The 17647-nt window shown below is 57.1% G+C and overlaps 1 protein-coding gene across 21 annotated transcripts in view; it reads right to left on the reverse strand.

The window, feature by feature from the left end:
* The window catches only part of TNS1 (tensin 1), a 62596-nt gene that overhangs the window by 18425 nt on the left and 26524 nt on the right, over positions 1–17647 (reverse strand). For 15 of the 21 annotated variants that reach the window (XM_068195522.1, XM_068195516.1, XM_068195519.1 and 12 more), the window contains 9 exons: positions 17519–17602; positions 17288–17400; positions 16600–16660; positions 15157–15232; positions 14890–15019; positions 14455–14520; positions 13739–13900; positions 3654–5354; positions 1243–1323 (listed from right to left, as the gene is read on the reverse strand). In XM_068195522.1, the coding sequence (XP_068051623.1) occupies positions 1243–1323; positions 3654–5354; positions 13739–13900; positions 14455–14520; positions 14890–15019; positions 15157–15232; positions 16600–16660; positions 17288–17400; positions 17519–17602 (2474 nt within the window). The remainder of the gene's footprint in view (positions 1–1242; positions 1324–3653; positions 5355–13738; positions 13901–14454; positions 14521–14889; positions 15020–15156; positions 15233–16599; positions 16661–17287; positions 17401–17518; positions 17603–17647) is intronic. The other 6 variants (XM_068195537.1, XM_068195523.1, XM_068195527.1 and 3 more) reach the window with 2 other exon arrangements.

The following is a 17647-nucleotide window of genomic DNA, read 5'->3' on the forward strand; positions in this document are numbered from 1 at the left end:
GCCCTCAACACAGCTCTAAGGCTGGGGAAAGGCAGGGAGCACAACAGCTGGGGAAGGAGGAAACAGGAGCGATGGCAAACCCAGGTAATTTTGCATCTGGGGAGCCAGGTTTTAGGCTAAATCAGGAGGCAGCTGCTTTTAGGCCATGAGATTCTAGAACTACTGCCAGGCGTGAGCCAGGTGATATCCCCACAGTGGACAGGAGAACAAAGAAGTATCCCAAGGCCCTCGGGATGTGGACGGGGACACACAGCACCCAGGGAAGAGAGATGCAAACTCACTCCCTGCCTGCATGAGGAACAGACACTGTCCTGTGCTGCTCCTCATCAGGGCCCAACTCACCACATCCTGGCACAGACTGCTCCCCACATCCCACCTGATTACCCCAAATGGATACAATAAGATACCTTACTCTGTGCTGAGGACTGGGAGGGTTCAAACTTCTTTGGTCCTCTCCTCTTTGGGGAGAAACCCAAGGTGCCAGTGGGGAGAGAAAGGTCACACAGAAAGATGGTGGCTCCCCAGCCCCACTCCATCTCCCACCTACTTGCCCTGTGACAAGTGGGTGCACAACAAGCACCAAGCAGGTCACCAGCACACATCACCCAGGGCAGACCCACCTTCAAGGAGCAAAAGTCACACTGCATAACATCCAGCCTCAGCAGCCCACACCCTCCAGCTGCAGACCAAGACATGGGGATCCCTAAAGTGACGTAGGAGACCCTCCTGGGCTCACAACTGGCTGTATCTGGGTTCTGTGGAGCTGCACCCCAGCCCTTGCTTCCTAAGAGGGTGAGCCATGGTCAGGGCAAAGCTTGGAGGGGATGCAGCAATGATCCAGAATTGGCCCAGCAAGCAGTGCCAGGCTTGGATGAGATGCAAAACCAACCATGGGCAGGGAAGTCTGCACCCAGGGCGAGGGACTCCCCCATCACTGGAGGAGCTCAATGGAAGCCCTGACCATCACTCTGCTGAGAAAATGGATCAATCCTGCATGGAAATGGTCTCCTGAGCCTCCCTCCATCCCACATCCATGCAACATACAGATCACTCAGCATGCATGGAGGAGGAAGGAAGAATGAGAGGGAAGGAGGGATGAAAGGGAAGGAGGAGAGAGAGAAGATGGGGAAAGGAAGGAAGGATGAGAGGGGGGGAGAATGCAAGAGAGGGAAGGAGAAGGATGCATGGGGAAGGTTGGAGAACAAGGAAGGAGGGAAAAGGAAGGAGGTGGAATGAACAAACCAGAGAAGGACCGCTGCTGGTTCAGAGGAGGACGGGGGACTTTGGTGCTCTTGTTGAGTTCCCTGAGCTTGGCGTTGTACTCTGCCAGCATACCAGGACAGGGAGTGCAAGGAGGGTGGGAGGTCACAGAGGACAGACACAGTCCCCCACAGAGAGAGGAAGGGGCAGACAGGACAAATGTCACAAGACACAACAAGGGGGGAGAGAGAGAAAGAAGAGAAAATATTAGCTGGGGTCCAATAGATGAGTCTGGAGTTATTTGGGGTCTGAAGGAGCTCAGTCTCTGCTTGGAGCTGCTTCTCCATCAGCCAATTTGCCGGGCTCCAGGCACCACATAAATCCATATGGGAAATCAATGTGGCTCCCAGTCATATATTGCCCCATCACCATCCTCTCAGGGATGGCACCATGCAGGTCCCCTTCATCACAGAATGCTCAGGGCTGGGACAAGATGGGGTGACCCCAGATGCCTTTGCTAGGAGATGAGAGGGTCTTAAAGGATGACAGGACCACCTCCCCTCTGTGGGGAGATGCTGGGCATGCCAGCACTACTCTGTGCCATCTCTTCCCCTCCATCATCAGTGGGAAAAAGGAATGGGAGAATTCCCCCCACCAAGAATGGAGGAGGTGCGAGATGCTCCTCATCTCTGCGCCAGGACACGCAGGCAATTTATAGCAGCAGGGAATGTAAACAAACATGTCCATACCCCAAGGTCCCACTGGCCGTCCCCTCCCAACGCTGGCTTCAGGACACCTCGTTCCCGCCAGAGGTCAGGCCACCCGCCTGCGCTGCCCCCACCTCAGCACAGAAGGCCCAGCTCCAGCAGAGACAGGTGGCCACAGGCTGGGGACCATCCCCCATATGCCTCTCTCCTCCCTGGGAAACCCAGTGGCTACAAGGGGATGATGGTGACCCCAGCCCAGCCCTGAGGACCTGACTCAAGGTTGGGGGGATGGATGTTTCTGGTAGACACTACCAAAAATCCATTTCCCACACACTGCAAATACTCTTCCTCCTCTCCTTAGAACTGTCTACTTTTCCAGCCCATTTTAATTCTTCATATGGGGCAGCAGGGAAGGGCAGGCATGTGCTGCTTATAATATTAAATCCAGACATACAGCATGGATTGGGCACCCATGTGTCCTTAGGTTTGTTTAAATTCTTTGCAAAAGCCCCATGACCCTTTGTGAATCTGATCTAGTTCACAGAGGTCAGATTCAGACGGATGCAAACTTCCTCCAACAACTCTATGACCCTCCTCAATCCCATTCCTGCCACTTGCACCCCTCCTGCTCCCCACCCTGTGACTCAGTCTCCACTCCTGGGAGGTTGATGCTGTTGGATTTTTCCAGCCAAGCCTTTTCCCCCTCCTTCTAATGCCGGGCGAGTTTCTGGACTGAGCACAGAGTTGGAAGGGACGGAGCTGCCAAGCCCCAGCATCACGAGCTGGCCCACAGCCCCAAACCCTTCCCAAATGTCACTCCACAATTGAACAACTGCAGCTGAAGCAGTGAGAAGGGAGGGCACCAAGCTGCCACAGCGCCATGGCACCTTCTTTCTGGGTGGCTGGGACGCTCTTGTGTCCCCAAAGCCAGAACTGCAGGAGGGCAGGGGATTGGTGGATGCAGCTTGCCCTCCACAGCACAAAGATAATGCCTTCATCCAGCCACAGCACCAACACTCGGCAGTGCACCCAGCCAAGCACCCCACGGCTAGGTCCAGATTCAAACCACCCTGGGCCAAGCTGGGCAGAATTACAGCTGTCAGACAAAAGCCTAGTTCCCAAAAGCCTAGTCCCCACTCCAGCAGCACCCCAGCTGCCCAAGGAGGAGGTCTGAGCACTAAACCCAGCAATCCAGAGGGGAAAGCAGAGACTGAAATCAGGGATGAGCACAGCGACACCAAACACAAGGCAAGTTAAGTTCTCAGCTGGGACTCTACACCAGATCACGCTCCAGGCAGGGAGAACACCATGTCTAAGTAGGGTCTAGGCAGGACAACCTCAGCCAGAGATGGAAACATTCTCCCAAACTCTCCACATTCTCCCCAAAAGAAAGATATTCCCCTGAGATCCAGTGACTGGCCCTGCCACCAGGGACAGACCAGCCCTGTTACCCTAACAGGATGGGGGGGGATTTGACACCCTCAGGCACCCCTTCCCACCTCTGGGCAATGCTGCTGCAGACAGCAAGCTGCAAAGGAGGATCTCAGCAAAGAAGAGCAGCACAGGCTGCTCCCCTGCCCTGGATGTCTCCATGGCAGGTGACTCAATCCCAAACCCAGATCCAGCATGGACAAGGAATCTCCACATCACTTATCCCTAGCTCTACCATGCATGCCACCCCCGTGTGCTCCAGCACCTCGGGACATGCAATCCTCCCCATCCCCACAAGGAACCAAAGGATCCTACCTGCCACCCTGTGCGCCACCAGACCCTCCAGATTCAAGGGCTCTTCTGCTGACCTCGACAGGTCTTCATAGCTCTCCGGTCCCTTCAGGGGCATCTGGTTTTGTGCTGGGACAGTGGGGGAAGGTGGGGAGGAGGTGAGTTGCTGCTGAGATCCCACAGGGCTGTAGCACGAGGTGCTGAGTGGGACAGTGCCCATCTGTGCTCCGGCCGGGGCATGGCTGTAGCTCCTGGGCTCTGGCAGCGGTGCCAGCTGGTAGCTGTATGGTGAATAGGTTTCCCGATAATCATGCACCCCATAGTCCAGCTCTCCAGGAGAATAGGCTTTGCCCCCGGGCTCAGAGACCACGGGGCTCACAGACGTGCCAAATGACCTCGGCTGGGCCACCTGTGGAGTTGGCCGGGCGTAGAGACCAGCAATGGGCTGGGTCGAAAGGGAGGAGGGCAGGGGTCCGGCTGGCTTGTCCTGACGGGAGGTGGCAGGCACACTCTGCGACTTGTGGACAGCAGGTGCGAGGTCCAGCATGAGGACATCCAGTGCTTCAATGGACTGCTCAATCTCCCGGCGAGAGGGCGCCCGGGGGAATTCAGGCATGCTGTGGCTGTGTGGGGGCACCGTCTGCAGCGGGCTGGGCTGGGGGCTGCAGCTAGAGATGCTGGGGCTGTGGCTCTCCATGCCACCCTCCTGCAGTCGGGAAGGTGGCCGGCTTCCTCCTTGCTGCTGCCAGGAATTCAAGCCCCTCTGCACAGCCTCCCGGCTGCTGGTACTGCGAGCCGGGGCCTGGGGCAGCGCCGGGTTCACGTCGTACTTGGCAGTGTCCACTGCCGGGAAGGACCGGGAGCGGTAGGTTCCGGGGTGGTCATAGGCATACAGGTAGGGCTGGGAGCTGGGCAGTGGCTGAGGCTGGAGCCACCCTGGGGCATGGGAGCCCGGTAGGCGCTGTGGGTAGCCAGCCAGGTGCTCCTGAGTGGATGCCGAGGGCCGCAAGGAAGGCAACGTGTCACGGAGGTGGTGGCCCATCAGGGTGTTCTGGTTGTTGTAGGGGTAGCCACCATTGGAGAGCGGCTCGCTATCGTACAGCCCCTCTTTCAGCAGCTTCTCAGCCCCATTGCAGCTCGAGGGGCCATTGGGCAGGGAGGACAGGCTGCCCACCCGGGGTGCCTCCTGGTAGCCGGTCTCACTGGCAGTGGTGGTGCCATCCAAGGAGGAGAGCGTGCCCAGGCTGCCCACACTGTGCCCATCTTGGTTGGGCAGCTCATCATCCAAGATATCCGTCTCCCGCTCAGCCACCAGCGCTGCAGCATTCCCATTGACGTGCACCTGAGCCGGCACCACGTGGCGGCCCGGCATGGTGGGCAGGCGTGCCGGCACAGGGCCGGGCACGTGGTTGTGCATGGGCGGCACACTCTCCAAGCCAAAGCCAACAAGGAGACGATCCAGCTCCTGCTTCTCCTCAGGACTCAGCACCGCCTGGCCACTGGGTGCCCCGGTCACCCCCGGCTCATCGGTCCGGTCGGTCTTGGTGGAGGCGGTGGAGTTGCCCGAGTCGCTGCTCACTGACAGTGTGTGCTCGACGTGGTTGGGTGCTGCCGAAAGCGGGAGTCGGGCAGCGTTGACGGCACCGGTGCTGCCGTGGAGGGAGTCTTTCTTCTTCACTTTAGCGTAGAGGCTCCCATCCAGGGGCCCTTGTGTGTGCCCAACCTCTGCAAGGGGAGAAATGAACACGAGACCCCAGATCAATTGCTGGCTCTCTGCATGGAGCTAATGGGTCCCATTAGCCGGTGATTTCGATTTCTTCCGTGTGCCAGAACACTTAACGACCACCATCGATGTCTCCTCGGCACCCTCCACACTCCCACCGGCGCCACCATGCAGAGACATCGCAGCCAGGTCCTCCCCAACCCCATGCTCCCACAGCCCCCCGATTCGCACGCAAGCACTCCCAGCTCCACTGGGATCCACCAAATATCCCATGCACTGTTTCCAGGCATCATTCCTGGCAATTCTCCTCCATGGCTGGCAAGGGCCGGGGCTACCCACACAGTCAGCGATTGCTGTTCCGCAGGGCTCGTCCAACTTCAAAGGGCCATGTGGCACCAGGGAGGCAAAAAGGGAGGGTGGAGGAGATGCACCACAGGCCGTAGGAGGACGGGTGGAGGCAGTCAGTATGCGGCCTCGTAGCTCTTTGTGTCTCCAGCTGGATGGATGTACTCAGCCCATGGGTGAAGGACAGATGAACCACAGACCCACCTTCCCTCTCCCTGCCCACTCTCCTCCCAGATGATGCATGGATCCAGCCAGAGAGACATCCTTGACTTTTTCTTCCCTGACTACAGACAGGCTCCCACCCTTTCTGTTCTTTCCCTTCCCTCCCTCAGGCCAGGTCAACCTGCCCTAGAGCTTCCACACCGATAGTGCCACTGCTCAATCCTGAGCATGCAGCATCTCCTCCACGGGAAGCTCCTGGCACCATGATTCAAGTACAGTGTGGGCAGCTGGCTCTGCTCCACAGCCCCAAAAGCATGAGGGGCAGCCAGGGCATGGCAGCATCATCACCAATAATCCTGCACTCCAGTTCTGAGCCCCCCAGTTTCCATCACACCCGTCATCACCAACACCACAACCAGCTGCACCCTTTAAACCTTTCCAAGTGGGGCAGACAGATTTTGGGGATAACAGAGGGACCGTGGCCACTGACAGCAATGGGAATAGTTCCCAAGCTACAACCCCCTCTGCCAAAGCAGCACAGACCAGGCTGCAGACTCTTGTTTTTCCAGCTCCCTGACGAGGTTTCCTGGAAGGTCCTGTGAGCAGTGTTAAACACTTTCTTTTGGAGGAAAAAATGACTCTTCCTTGGCGGGGGGCCAGGCAGCTGACTCAGGGACGGAAGACGGCCCTAACACGATAGTGTGAAATCAGAGCGGTCCTATCTGCAAGCAAAACACTTCCGAGCCGGGACAGCTTAACCAGTCCCACGCCGCCGCACCCGCACCCCGGCAGCTCCCACACCAACAACCCTCCTCACCACAAAGCAGAGGAGGGTAATAACACTGAACCCAAGTCCTACAAAGTCAGGGCCCTCTCCTTGTTGCTGATTTTCCACTCCTGAATCCCCACTGGCAGTATCCCAAGGAGGCAGTTGAGCCTCAAAGCCTCCTGTTGGCTTGAAGATGTCTCAGGACCACGCAGCAAGGTCCTCTCTGGGCACTTGGTATGGGAAAGAGTGAGAATTTCTCCCAGAGACTCAGAGTTTCTTCATCCAGCCAGTAAAGCCAGGAGCCAGTAGCATTTGTCTCCACAATACCTCCCATACTGGGGAAAAGGGGAAGAGAGGGAGGGAAGCCCTTTCCATGGAGGGAAAAAGAAAAAAGCAGCATATCCAGGGGCAGTGTCAATGCTGGACAGGCTGCTTGGAGACGGAGGAAAGGCACAGCCCTCCTCTCTGAAGGCAGTGATGGGTGCTGGCTGGTATCAAGAAATAGGGCAAAAGCCAGGATGGGGGCTGGGAGAACAACGACAGAGGAATAGAAAGGAAAAGGGAATAAATAAATACAAATGTAACCACATGCTTCCAAGGGAGAAAATAGACAGGAAAGGCTTTAATTACTCTTTGGGCTGGGTACTGCCCCATGGCTGGGAGACATGTCTCCGGATGGGGCACAATGCAGTTCATGGCAGAGACAGAAAGCCCCCACTGCTATGTCCCACCTTCCCCAGAACCTCTGGGGAGGAAGGGACATATAGGGGCTGGTGGCCACCCCCTCGAGAGCAGAAACAGGGTAGTAAGCAAGGAACAGCCTGTGACAGCTCAGCCATCAGCCAAGCCCTTGTCCTACAATTGCTCTGCCCCACACCTGATTGTTTATCGTGTCCTCAACCCCATGTACCTCCTGGGCTCTGATGCCACGAGACAAATCCTGCTATTCGCTGCCACTCCAAAGCCTCCTCCACTATCCCTGGGCCACACTATCTCCATATGACTGTCTATTGTTTGTCACCTGAGAAGTTGAATATAAAACAAAACAAAACAAAATAAAAATTTTAAAAAAATCTAAGGGATAATGGAATAGAACATCTTAGCCAAACCAGCCACCCTCAAAGCAGCAGGCTCTCAGCAACACATTTACAAAGAGTCTGCAGCTCCCAGCAAGGTCAGATTTCATTCCTGAAGGTCGGAGTAGCTCCTGCCTGGCAGACTGTGCCATCCCATCGTGGGCTGGGTTTGCCCTGGGCTCAGCCCCGGACGCAGCTCTGCCATGGCTCTATCTGCTCCAGCTGTACGGAGGCAGCTGCGGGAAGCACTGAGCCCTGCCTGGTCCCAGCCCTGCTGCCAGGCTCGCTGCCCTAAAGGAGAAATGCTCTGTCCTCTCTCTCCAGCATTCTGTGGCTACACCCAGTAAAAAAACTGGTCCAGGACAAGTGTGACAGTACCAAGGGGCTGAGCTCGCATCCCCAGAATCCCAAATCCTGTCCACAGCTCTGCACCGGCGTGGAAGATAAGGCTGAGGCATCACCGTGTCTCCCCCTGTCGTGCCTCCAGCAGCATCCCACCTGCTGCCTCCACTCCCCACTCAGAGACCTGGCCCCAGTGCATTTGTGGAGCATCAGCCCGCAGGGAAGACCCTGGGGTCCCGGGACCCTTTGCAGGATGTAGGGTGTGAGCAGACTCTCACAGCGAATAGTTTAGCCTCCTTATCTCTGGTTTTATCCTGTAACTAGATATGACGGCACAGAGCAACCCCAGTCCAAGCCGTGGGTCGACACAACCATGAATTCACCACCCAGCCCCCAGATCAAAGAGAAGCAAAGTCAGGACTTACCAAAAGGGACGGGGATTAAATGATCCGAGGCGAAGGGAAGGAGCAGGCAGCGAAATCCCTTTCCTTCACCCCTTCCAGCACCAGAGCCTTCTAGGGGCACCCGGTGTGGTGGCAGCTCCAACGGTGTCCACAGCCAGCCCCGTGTGTCCGTCCAGGACAGGAGCCGACGGCCTGGAGCTGCCTTGGGTTGGCGTTTGTCCCTTTGGCTTTGCTTTCCCTCTCGCGGAGGGAGCTATTCCCTTCCCAGCGCCGTGTCCCGCGGGGCCGCGAGAGGGGTACCCGGACGGCGGCGGGGCGCCGGAAGGGGTGGGATACGGGAACCCGGGACACGGGGAGCTGGAGGAGAGGATGGAGGAGCCGAAGGTGGGAGAGGCCGGAGATGGGATGGAGTGGGATGGAGACGAGGAGGTGCGGCTGTGCTCCCCTCCGCCCCAGACCACACAGGGACCACAGGGAGGAGCGGGAGGGGAAGGGGAGCGGCGCGGGGAGGGCGGCGGGGCCGCCCAAGCTCCAGCCCCAGCCCGAGTTAACCTCAGTGAGGTGCGGAGAGGGTGGGAGCCATGGAGAGAGGACAGCCAGACAGACAGCTTCCAGCTATGAATATTAACTACTTCCTCCACAGGCAGGGCTCCGCCGCGTTAACTGTTTCCTAGGCAGGACAGACAGCCGGACAGCTGGACAGCCTGCCCACCTTGCACCGTCCACTGAGCATCACCCCACTGGGTGACCCCCTCATTTGAGACACCCAGCCCTGCCCAGATCCTGTGTGCATGCGTCACACCTGTCCCCAAAGAGCAGAGACACATTCAGGGTGGAGATGTCCTTCCAAACCACACATGATGCTGAAACCCAGACGGGTCTGCAAATTCAAGTGTCTTGCTGGAGACTTGAGTTTCTCCATCTGAAATAACTACACAGCTAACGAGGGGTGGAAACCAGCCATGGACAAGCCACCGACTCTGCCGACCCATTTTCACACTGCCCTTGCCTGCCCTGCCAGCACCACGAGCGTAGCACGGACATTCCAGCCCTGTTTTCGGGATGTACACACTGCCCTGCTCTGTGACATGAGGTATGGCATGATCCTATCCACTCCAGACTGCTCCACCCCAAGTAAAATCCATGCTGGAATGGTGCTCACAATTTGCTCGTCCAGATGACAGCAAGCCCACCCCACATCCAGGCCCCTGCCTGAACCCATGCTCAGGACTCCACTCCTCAATTGATCCAATACTCTCAGCAAAACGTGAGGCTCCCTCCACTCTAATCCCCCAAACCGCGTGTTTCCCACACCCCCATGGATGACGGCAGGGGATGAGAGCACTGTTTCCAGCCGGCCCCCTGACTCACAACCCTGTTTGCTCCCAGATGATACCACAAGCCAAGCCAGCGTCCTTCCAAAACCTCCGAAGTTTGCTTATTTTTTGTCCCGGCTGTCTCGGCTGCAGGAGGACAGAGACAGAGCTCCCCACTCCTGCCGTGGGACAACCCCAGACCTAAGCACAGAACTGCTACGAGTTTTGACTTCAAGGACAGTTTAAAGGGGGAAGAGAAGGGGCTGAGTTTCTACCAGCTGGTCTCTCTTTCCCTGCATCCCAGCCCTGCCTGGTTCCTGGTCCCAGTGGGAACACACCCCACCCCCCACCCTATATGGCAACCCCAAATACCATGTCAGAGGACAGATTCTGCCCTGGGAATAGCCACACTCCAGCTGCAATGTCTAGCCAAGCCCGTAGATGCCCCAGCATTTCACCCATGGGGAATAATCAGAAGCAAGGGGGACACTCCCTGTGAATTCCCATCCAGCCCATGCAGATCCCCACTGTCCTCCAAAATGCTCACCTCAACATACCCTTACCTTGCAGCAGATGGAGCAGAGAGCAGCGGAGAGGGGCAGAATAAGGAAGGGGAAGTGAATTCCTTCAGCTTTAGTCAGCTGGTGAAGGCAAGAGGAGAGCCAGTGGCCCCCCTCCCCACCGAGCCTGGCCTAGGGACCGATCCAGCCACCGGGGGAGAGCAGCAGCCTGCCAGCAGCTCCAGCAATGGATTTAACAGCTCTGGCCTGGACCATTTGGCTCTACACCTCTGCACAGCCTGGCCTGCCCTCCTGGGCAGCCTCAGCCCCTCCTGATAAGTGGGACAGAATTTTCCCCCACTAGAAAAGGTGTACGCCATGAGATGGTGGCCCTCTTGGGGGACAAAGAGATGACAGCAACCCCATCAAGGGACTTTCTCCTGCATGGAAAAGCACAGGATCATTTGTGGGGCTCCAGGACCCCCTGACCTTTGCCACATGTGATTCAGGCTCTGATGTGACCTCCCCTCCCTGGAAGGGTGGGATGCTCATCCCAGTCCCCACCCCAGCCAGCCCTGCCCTGCGAGTGGGGATGTGTGGAATGACAGGGATGAGCTGCAGGGGAGCCCTATGCCAGAACTATGACTCAGGTGGGGATTTAGCAACTCTCTCAGAGATGTTGGATTTGGCCAGGCCCTGGCCACTCTCTTCCCAGCCTGGTAAAGAGACAGGGCAGGCAGTGCCAGCCCAGGGTGGGTCCAAGTACCAGTGGTTACAAGGAGCTGCTGTACCTATTTCACATTTTCTCACACCACCCCGGGATGGCAGAGCTTGGGGTCCCCCCACAACAGTCACATATCCAGACCTTGAGGACAACCTGTCCACTGACTCCATGCCAGCCACAGCACCCTGTTCTCCATCAGCACTGGTTTTCTCAGCAAAACCAAACCAGGCCATAAATTACCTCTAGACAGAGTTAAAGCATCTGCAGTACCCCAAAATTTCTCTGCAGTGATCTTCCAACCAGCTGCAAGCCCAGCAGTGCCACATCCAGCTGCCGGCCTCCTCCTGCCTCTCTGGAGCCAGCCTGGCACCCCAAGGAGAGCTACCACAGTGCTGGCAACCACAAAAACAGCCAGATGATGAAGCATGCCATCACCTTCAGCCTTCAAACACCCTCAGCCAATCAATGGCCATGGGGACTGCAGCAGGAACCCGCCAAGCAGCCACCACTGACCCCAAAGCCCCTTCAAGGAAGAGGAAGGAGGGCAGGCAGAGCACTTGCCTTCTCCAGGCTGTGCAGACATGGCTGAGGGGCAGAAGGACAGGCTGTGGGGGCATCCCTGCATACACCACTCTCCCTAAGGACCACGGGACAGCCCAAACATGATGGGCAGCAGAAACCCTGCCTGAGTAAAGCAGGAGGGCGAGTTCGCTGATGGGGCCAGCCTGTCCCATGGAAGTGGCTCTCTGAGAGCCTGTTGAATCCAGCTGTGTCCCCTCAGCCAGAGAGCAAAATATGATGGTACAGATCCCCCTCTCATGCCCCCTGCTCTGGAAGAACTTAGTCAACCGATGACCCCACTGCAAATGAGTTTCCCCTTCTCCAAGTCCCCACACATAAGCACAGCAGAGGTGAGGGGAATGCCAGGACAGGCACCATCCCCAGCCACCCACCTGCCCCTCCAGCTCTGGGGTCCCACAGGACCATCCCACCCTGGCAGGCACCCCCCAGCCCTTATGGGTGCTCCATGCTGAGACAAAGCTGCTGGAGAAAGGGCATCCACCTCCACTGAGAGCGGCTGTGGCCAGCAGAGACGCGGCATGGGGAAACCCACCGTTTGGCAGGCGATCCCGATCCCGCTGGCCCAGGCTGCAGCGACCGTCTGTGGGGAGCCTTCACCGGGTGGCAGGACGGACAGTGGCGGGGACAAGGAGCAGCGGCTGATCCCAGCTCAGCGTGGGTCCTGGTGCCAACCTCACCCCCCTCCGCCCCCAGACGCCGCTTGCTCACGCCTGGTGGTGCCAAAAATGTGGCGTGCAATTCCCTGACCAAATAAGGCAAGAACGACCATAAACAGGGACCCCCCCTGCACAACCAGACACCAGAGTCCCCATCCTGGCTTGGGACAGGCTGGAAAAGAGGAAAAGTGACAACAGAGAGGGAAAAAGATGGGAGCCCCTCGAGCCCACTCTGACTCCCACCACCACTGCTCAAAGTGTCCCACGGGACAGCTGGGAAAGACCCCTTATAGATGGGCTTCTTGCAGCTGCTTCTGCTGGCAGGGGTCAGAGGGCAGCCTTCTGCCTGCAGCTTCACCCTTTCACAGTCCCAGCTCATCTCCAAACTGGGGCAGTGTTTACAAATTCAAGGTGCCTTCATTCCCTATTGCCACCCTTCCTGGCACAGATGACAGCTCAGTCAGTGCATGGAGCCCTGACACCTGCCAAGACCCCTAAAGGGGAATGGAGAGGAACCCTGGGGTACTTCTGCAGCCCCAATATTCACCAAGACCCCCACAAAAGTACAGAGGTGAGTCCTGGGGTACCCCTGCAGTCCTGTGAGTGGCTGGGGTGCAGAAGCTTTGGCCCAGGGTCCAGAGGGGAACACATGCAATGAGGCACTCAGGTCTCTGCAGGCAAGAGGGGACTGCCAGGCAGTCTTGCCAGCTTGAGGCTGGACCCACAGCTCCCCAGCCTGCACATAGCCCACAGCTGAGCCTGCACATCACGGGTTGCCTGTTTACTGCCCTGTGCCAAGGAGAGACACTCTCGCCTGTCCCAAGCACCCAGAGCCCCCACCCTCCACTGTGAGCACTGCCATCCACTGCTCCCACTCGAAGCAGCCGGTGACCTTCAGGGACATCAGGGACTGCAGCTGTCCCTGCTCCAGGAACGTCTCTCCAGATCTGGCCAGGAAAGCCCAGGCATCTGCTTGGCCACGGGTGGCCTTGCCTCCAGGACAGGGGCCCATCACCCTTCGACATACAAGTACTGCCCATTCCTGCCAAGTGGGTGACAGCAGTCAACTTGCTGCAATAAAATGGGTGCACAAAGGGCTTATCCCAGCTCTGAGAGATGCAGCAGACCCTCGAAGGCCAGTAAGACATCTTCATCCCTAGGGGTAACTACATCTACATCCTGCCATGCTTGCAGCGTGACGCAGTAGCTGGGATACCTAATGGTCCTGCAGACATGGGGTTTGGATTTCCTAAAGCTCTGGGGCATAAACTAAGGCTGGACTCTGCTTGTGCAAACAGCACGTTGACAGCTAAGTGCTGCAAAGAACCTAAGCTCTCTGGCACTGTGGCAGAAGGCAAAGTCCACGAGATCTTGCTCATCCAACCCATGGCCACATTGCTCCCATCACCAGCCACCTGTCCCCAGCTCTGCTGCCCAGCAGTGTCCCGTGTCCTGGGGTAGTGGATATTTCCATGTGGACACTTTGGCCGACCATCTTGTGAGCCCTAACCTTTCTCCAGGTGCTTGCTGGGCAGGGGTGGCTCAGCCCAGGCCCCCTCTGCACTCTCCTCTCGCTGGATGTTGAAGTTCTCGTAGGAGTCCCACCGGATGAGTGGGTCAGACGTGTTGTAGTCCACAGAAACACTGGGCCCATTCTCCAGATGCTCCATGCCTGGAAGGAGGCAGGATGGTCAGGTAGGATGACAATGGAACCAGCAAGGATGGGACGAGGGAATAGGTAGAGAAAAGTGCATGCAAGGAAAAAAGTGCAGGAGCCATAGGGCAAGGCAGGAGACTCCTGTAGGAAAGGCAGCATCGAGAAATGGATGAGCACAAGATGTACATCAAGACTCACGAACAAGGTGTGCAAGACTGCCTGGGGCTTTTGGGATTGCCTAGAGACCAGCACACAGACTGGCAGTGTGTCCATGGGTCTGGACTTTCTGAGCAAGGGAGTCCTTCATTCCCAAACATTCCTTCCATCTCTCCTGGGCCAGCAAGGGCTTTGGAGAGCAGCCTCCTGGGGAAGAGAGCGAGAAAGATGGGGCTATCCATGGGTGCTCCTAGATCAGCCTTACTGCCTGGATGCCTCACCCTACCCTGGTGACAAAGGGACTGCAATAGGGCAGGTGGAGGTCACAAGGGAGGGAGCAAGGGATACAGCTGAGCAGAAGGAAAGGAGACAGCATCCATCTCCAAACCCCCATGGCAATGAGCCAGCCATACCTTGGATCTTCTCGGGGCCATAGGAAAACACAAACTCCACCTTCCCATACTCAGGGAAGCGGTCATCTGGCAAGGAGAGAGCAGAATAAAGAGATTATTTCCATCCATAGCTCCAGGAGTAGCCAGTCACCCCAAACACGCCTGCAGACCAGCTTAAGGCTAGGAGCTGCTAGGGAATATATATCCCTGCATGGGGCAGTGAATCTTACCCCCCAGAACAATCCGGAGGCAGCCCCTCTGCACCAGTAATGGCTTTGGCACTGAAAGGGATGATGGTGCCACCACTTCCCAAGCAGCACCACACCCTGCAGATGGAGAAGGGGTGCCCTGTTTTGGCGGGGGTGGATCTGGGATGGGTGCCCACGTGTTTCCATGATGATACCAGGGGGCAGGAGGATGAGGTAGTTTGGAGCAGGGAAGTGCCAGGGCGGTTACCTCTGAAGGCCTCATCCAGGTCCTCCTTGCCAAAGACGACATCAAGATCATGCACGGCACACGTGTGGAACTGCACACGGAAAATCACGTCACGGGTAGGGCTGCGAAACTTCTTGTGGTAGCACTTCAGCTGCAGAGGGGAACAGGGATGGGCCATCAGGATAAGCCCCCACATCTGGACAAGGGGGAATCTGGGGGTTCTGAGGCAAGGCAAGCACACAACCCCTGTCTCCTTCCTATGCCAGGAGCTGAGCTGACGATCCTTACCAAGATATCACCCTTCAGCAGCAAGCCAGGCTCAATGGTGATGCAGATGCCCGTCTGGCTGTCTCCTTGCACATTGCTGCAGAGAGGAACAGCAGGAGGATGTGAGCTGTGGTGCAGAGACCCCCCCCCCCCCCCCAAGAAAACTCCTAGCACCACCTCAACCAGCCCTTCCACCCAAATCCAAGCAGAAAAGGTGCAAAGCACAGAGCTTGCCCTCCCTGTGACTGGGGTGGGGGGAGGAGGGGTCCCATCCATCACCTCAAGGGGCACCCATTCCCAGGTGGAAGCAGGATGGGAAAGGGAAACTGAGGCAGAGCTCAGCAAGGCTGCAAAAACTGCTGGATGGGAGGGTTTGCCCAGGTTCCAAGCGCCGAGGCTAGGCTATCAGCCATCCACCCAGCTCAACTGGGGCTTAGGACACAGAGGGAGAAATCTCTGGGAAGACTCTTCTCCCTGCCTCAGTTTCCCTGTGGGAAGCCCCCCCCCTCCCTCCCAGTGCACTGCCGACAGGCTGCCGACGGGCAGTGGCGTCAGCAGCGAGGAACAAGGGAAGAAAGGAGTTGGATTTCACAGGCAAGATAAACCTGGAGTTTATTACAGGCATCCCATAAACAGTCTATTAAAAGCTGAAAGGCAAGGCTGGGATGGCAGTAAATCTCAGCTAATGGGAACCCATGGCTGTACAGAAGTGAGATCCTGGTCCTGGGGGTTGAGATGGGAATATTTTAAAGGTGAAGTGCTCTGTTCCCTCCAGGGAGACCAGGAGCCAGTAGTCCCACCCAGACTGGGATGTGGTGCTGGCAAAGTGTCTTGGAGGCCGGAGAAATCAACTCCTGCTTTCCTTCTGCCAGTGCCTGCTCCCAGGATCAGCATCAAAAAACTTGTGTGGAGATTAAAACAAGGGGAAAATCTTTTTTTTGGAGAAAGAGAGGATATTAGCTCAGCTGGTCAGAGCATGGTGCTAATTACACCAAGGTTGTGGGTTCAATCCCCATATGGGCCATTTACTTCAGAGTTTAACTCAATGATCCTTGTGGGTCCCTTCCAACTAAGAATACTCTGTGATCTGTGCGGACTAATCCAGGCAGGAAGAGCAGTTCTGTAAGCAGGGAGAGAAGAAATGCCTTCATCTCCCAGATGTCCCCATCCCATTCCCCACTCCCTCTGGGGACACCCAGCCCCAGGCTCTGCGCAGCCCCAGGCTCCCTCTGCTGATATGCGGAGTCACTACAGCCCTCTCAGCAGAAGGGTCCAGTATGGCCCAGTACAGCCAGTTACAACCTCCGAAAAAAAGGAACCCTCTTTTTTCCCCTGGTCCCTAAATGGACCAAGCACAGAGTACAAGAGCACAGGGGACTTGTCCTTGATCTCCTCCATCCTCCCCCGCTTGCCATGCCCCCCATGCTGGGCAGGAGGAAAGCCCCATGGAGAGGAGATAGTTACTAGATTCCTGAGGTGTAGACGGGCTGCATGGCCTGGTAGATTTTCAGGAAGGGCCGACAACCTGGAAGACATCAAGGCGGAGAGAAAAGGCACACTGCTGTTAGCCGGCTGGGCGGAGGGGCCAGGGGAGGGATTAGTCACGGGCGGGGGGGGGGGGGGGGGGGGGGGGGGGGAGAAATCCAAACAGGGAGAGAGCCAAAGCAAACAGCCGCTCCCTGCCCCAGGCAGCCCGCACCGACCAAGGGCAACATCTGCAATGGGCAGAAAGGATGCTGTGGATGAGCTGAGAAAGGGCAAAGCCCTCACAGTTTGGGTCCTGTAGGACCTAGGGCAAGTGCTGGGTTGGGATAGGGCTGGGATGATGATCTGGGTGAGGTACCCGCACCAGACAGAGTACTGCATCCCAAACCCCAGTCTGGTGCCATCCTTGGAAAAGCTGTCAGAAAAACACTGTCACCCTGCAGCTCAGGTTAGTGCCCAGCATAGGGAGGGCATCCTCTGAGGGTATCTCTGCCAGAAAAGGGTGGCACCCTGCTATTATGAGTGAACAGTCTCTGAAAGGAAAAGGGAAATTCAAATCGCCAAGGAAATGGTGGAAAATATCCCCCAAGGAGGACAAGCCTGGCCAGGCAGTGTGGGATGGGGGTGTGGGAAGCAGCAGTCTGGGGAAGCAGCTGGGGGCACCTACCGCCTTTCGACTCAAAGTTGGGAATGCCGTGCATGATGACGTGGTGGAGGAAGAGGGGCTTGTTGTTCATCTTGATGCTGCCAGAGAGGAGCCCACTGAAGTAATGGATGTACCTGGAGGGCAGACAGGCAGCTCAGGGGCAGAACCCACAGAGGAACATCCACCTCAGACCCCTGCATCCAACCACCCTATGGGGAAAAACCCAGCCTGCAAAGGCATGCCAGGACCCACCTCTTCTGGGATGGCTGTCCCACTGGCACCACCTTGTCCTCATAGAAGCGCTTCATGGCAAACCTGTCCAGAGCCTGGTCAGCACTGTGGGGATGAAAGGGCAGATGCAGCTGAAGGAAAGTATTGGCA

The sequence above is a fragment of the Anomalospiza imberbis genome, chromosome 7 (genome assembly GCF_031753505.1).
Source record: "Anomalospiza imberbis isolate Cuckoo-Finch-1a 21T00152 chromosome 7, ASM3175350v1, whole genome shotgun sequence".
NCBI classification, from domain to species: domain Eukaryota; kingdom Metazoa; phylum Chordata; class Aves; order Passeriformes; family Viduidae; genus Anomalospiza; species Anomalospiza imberbis.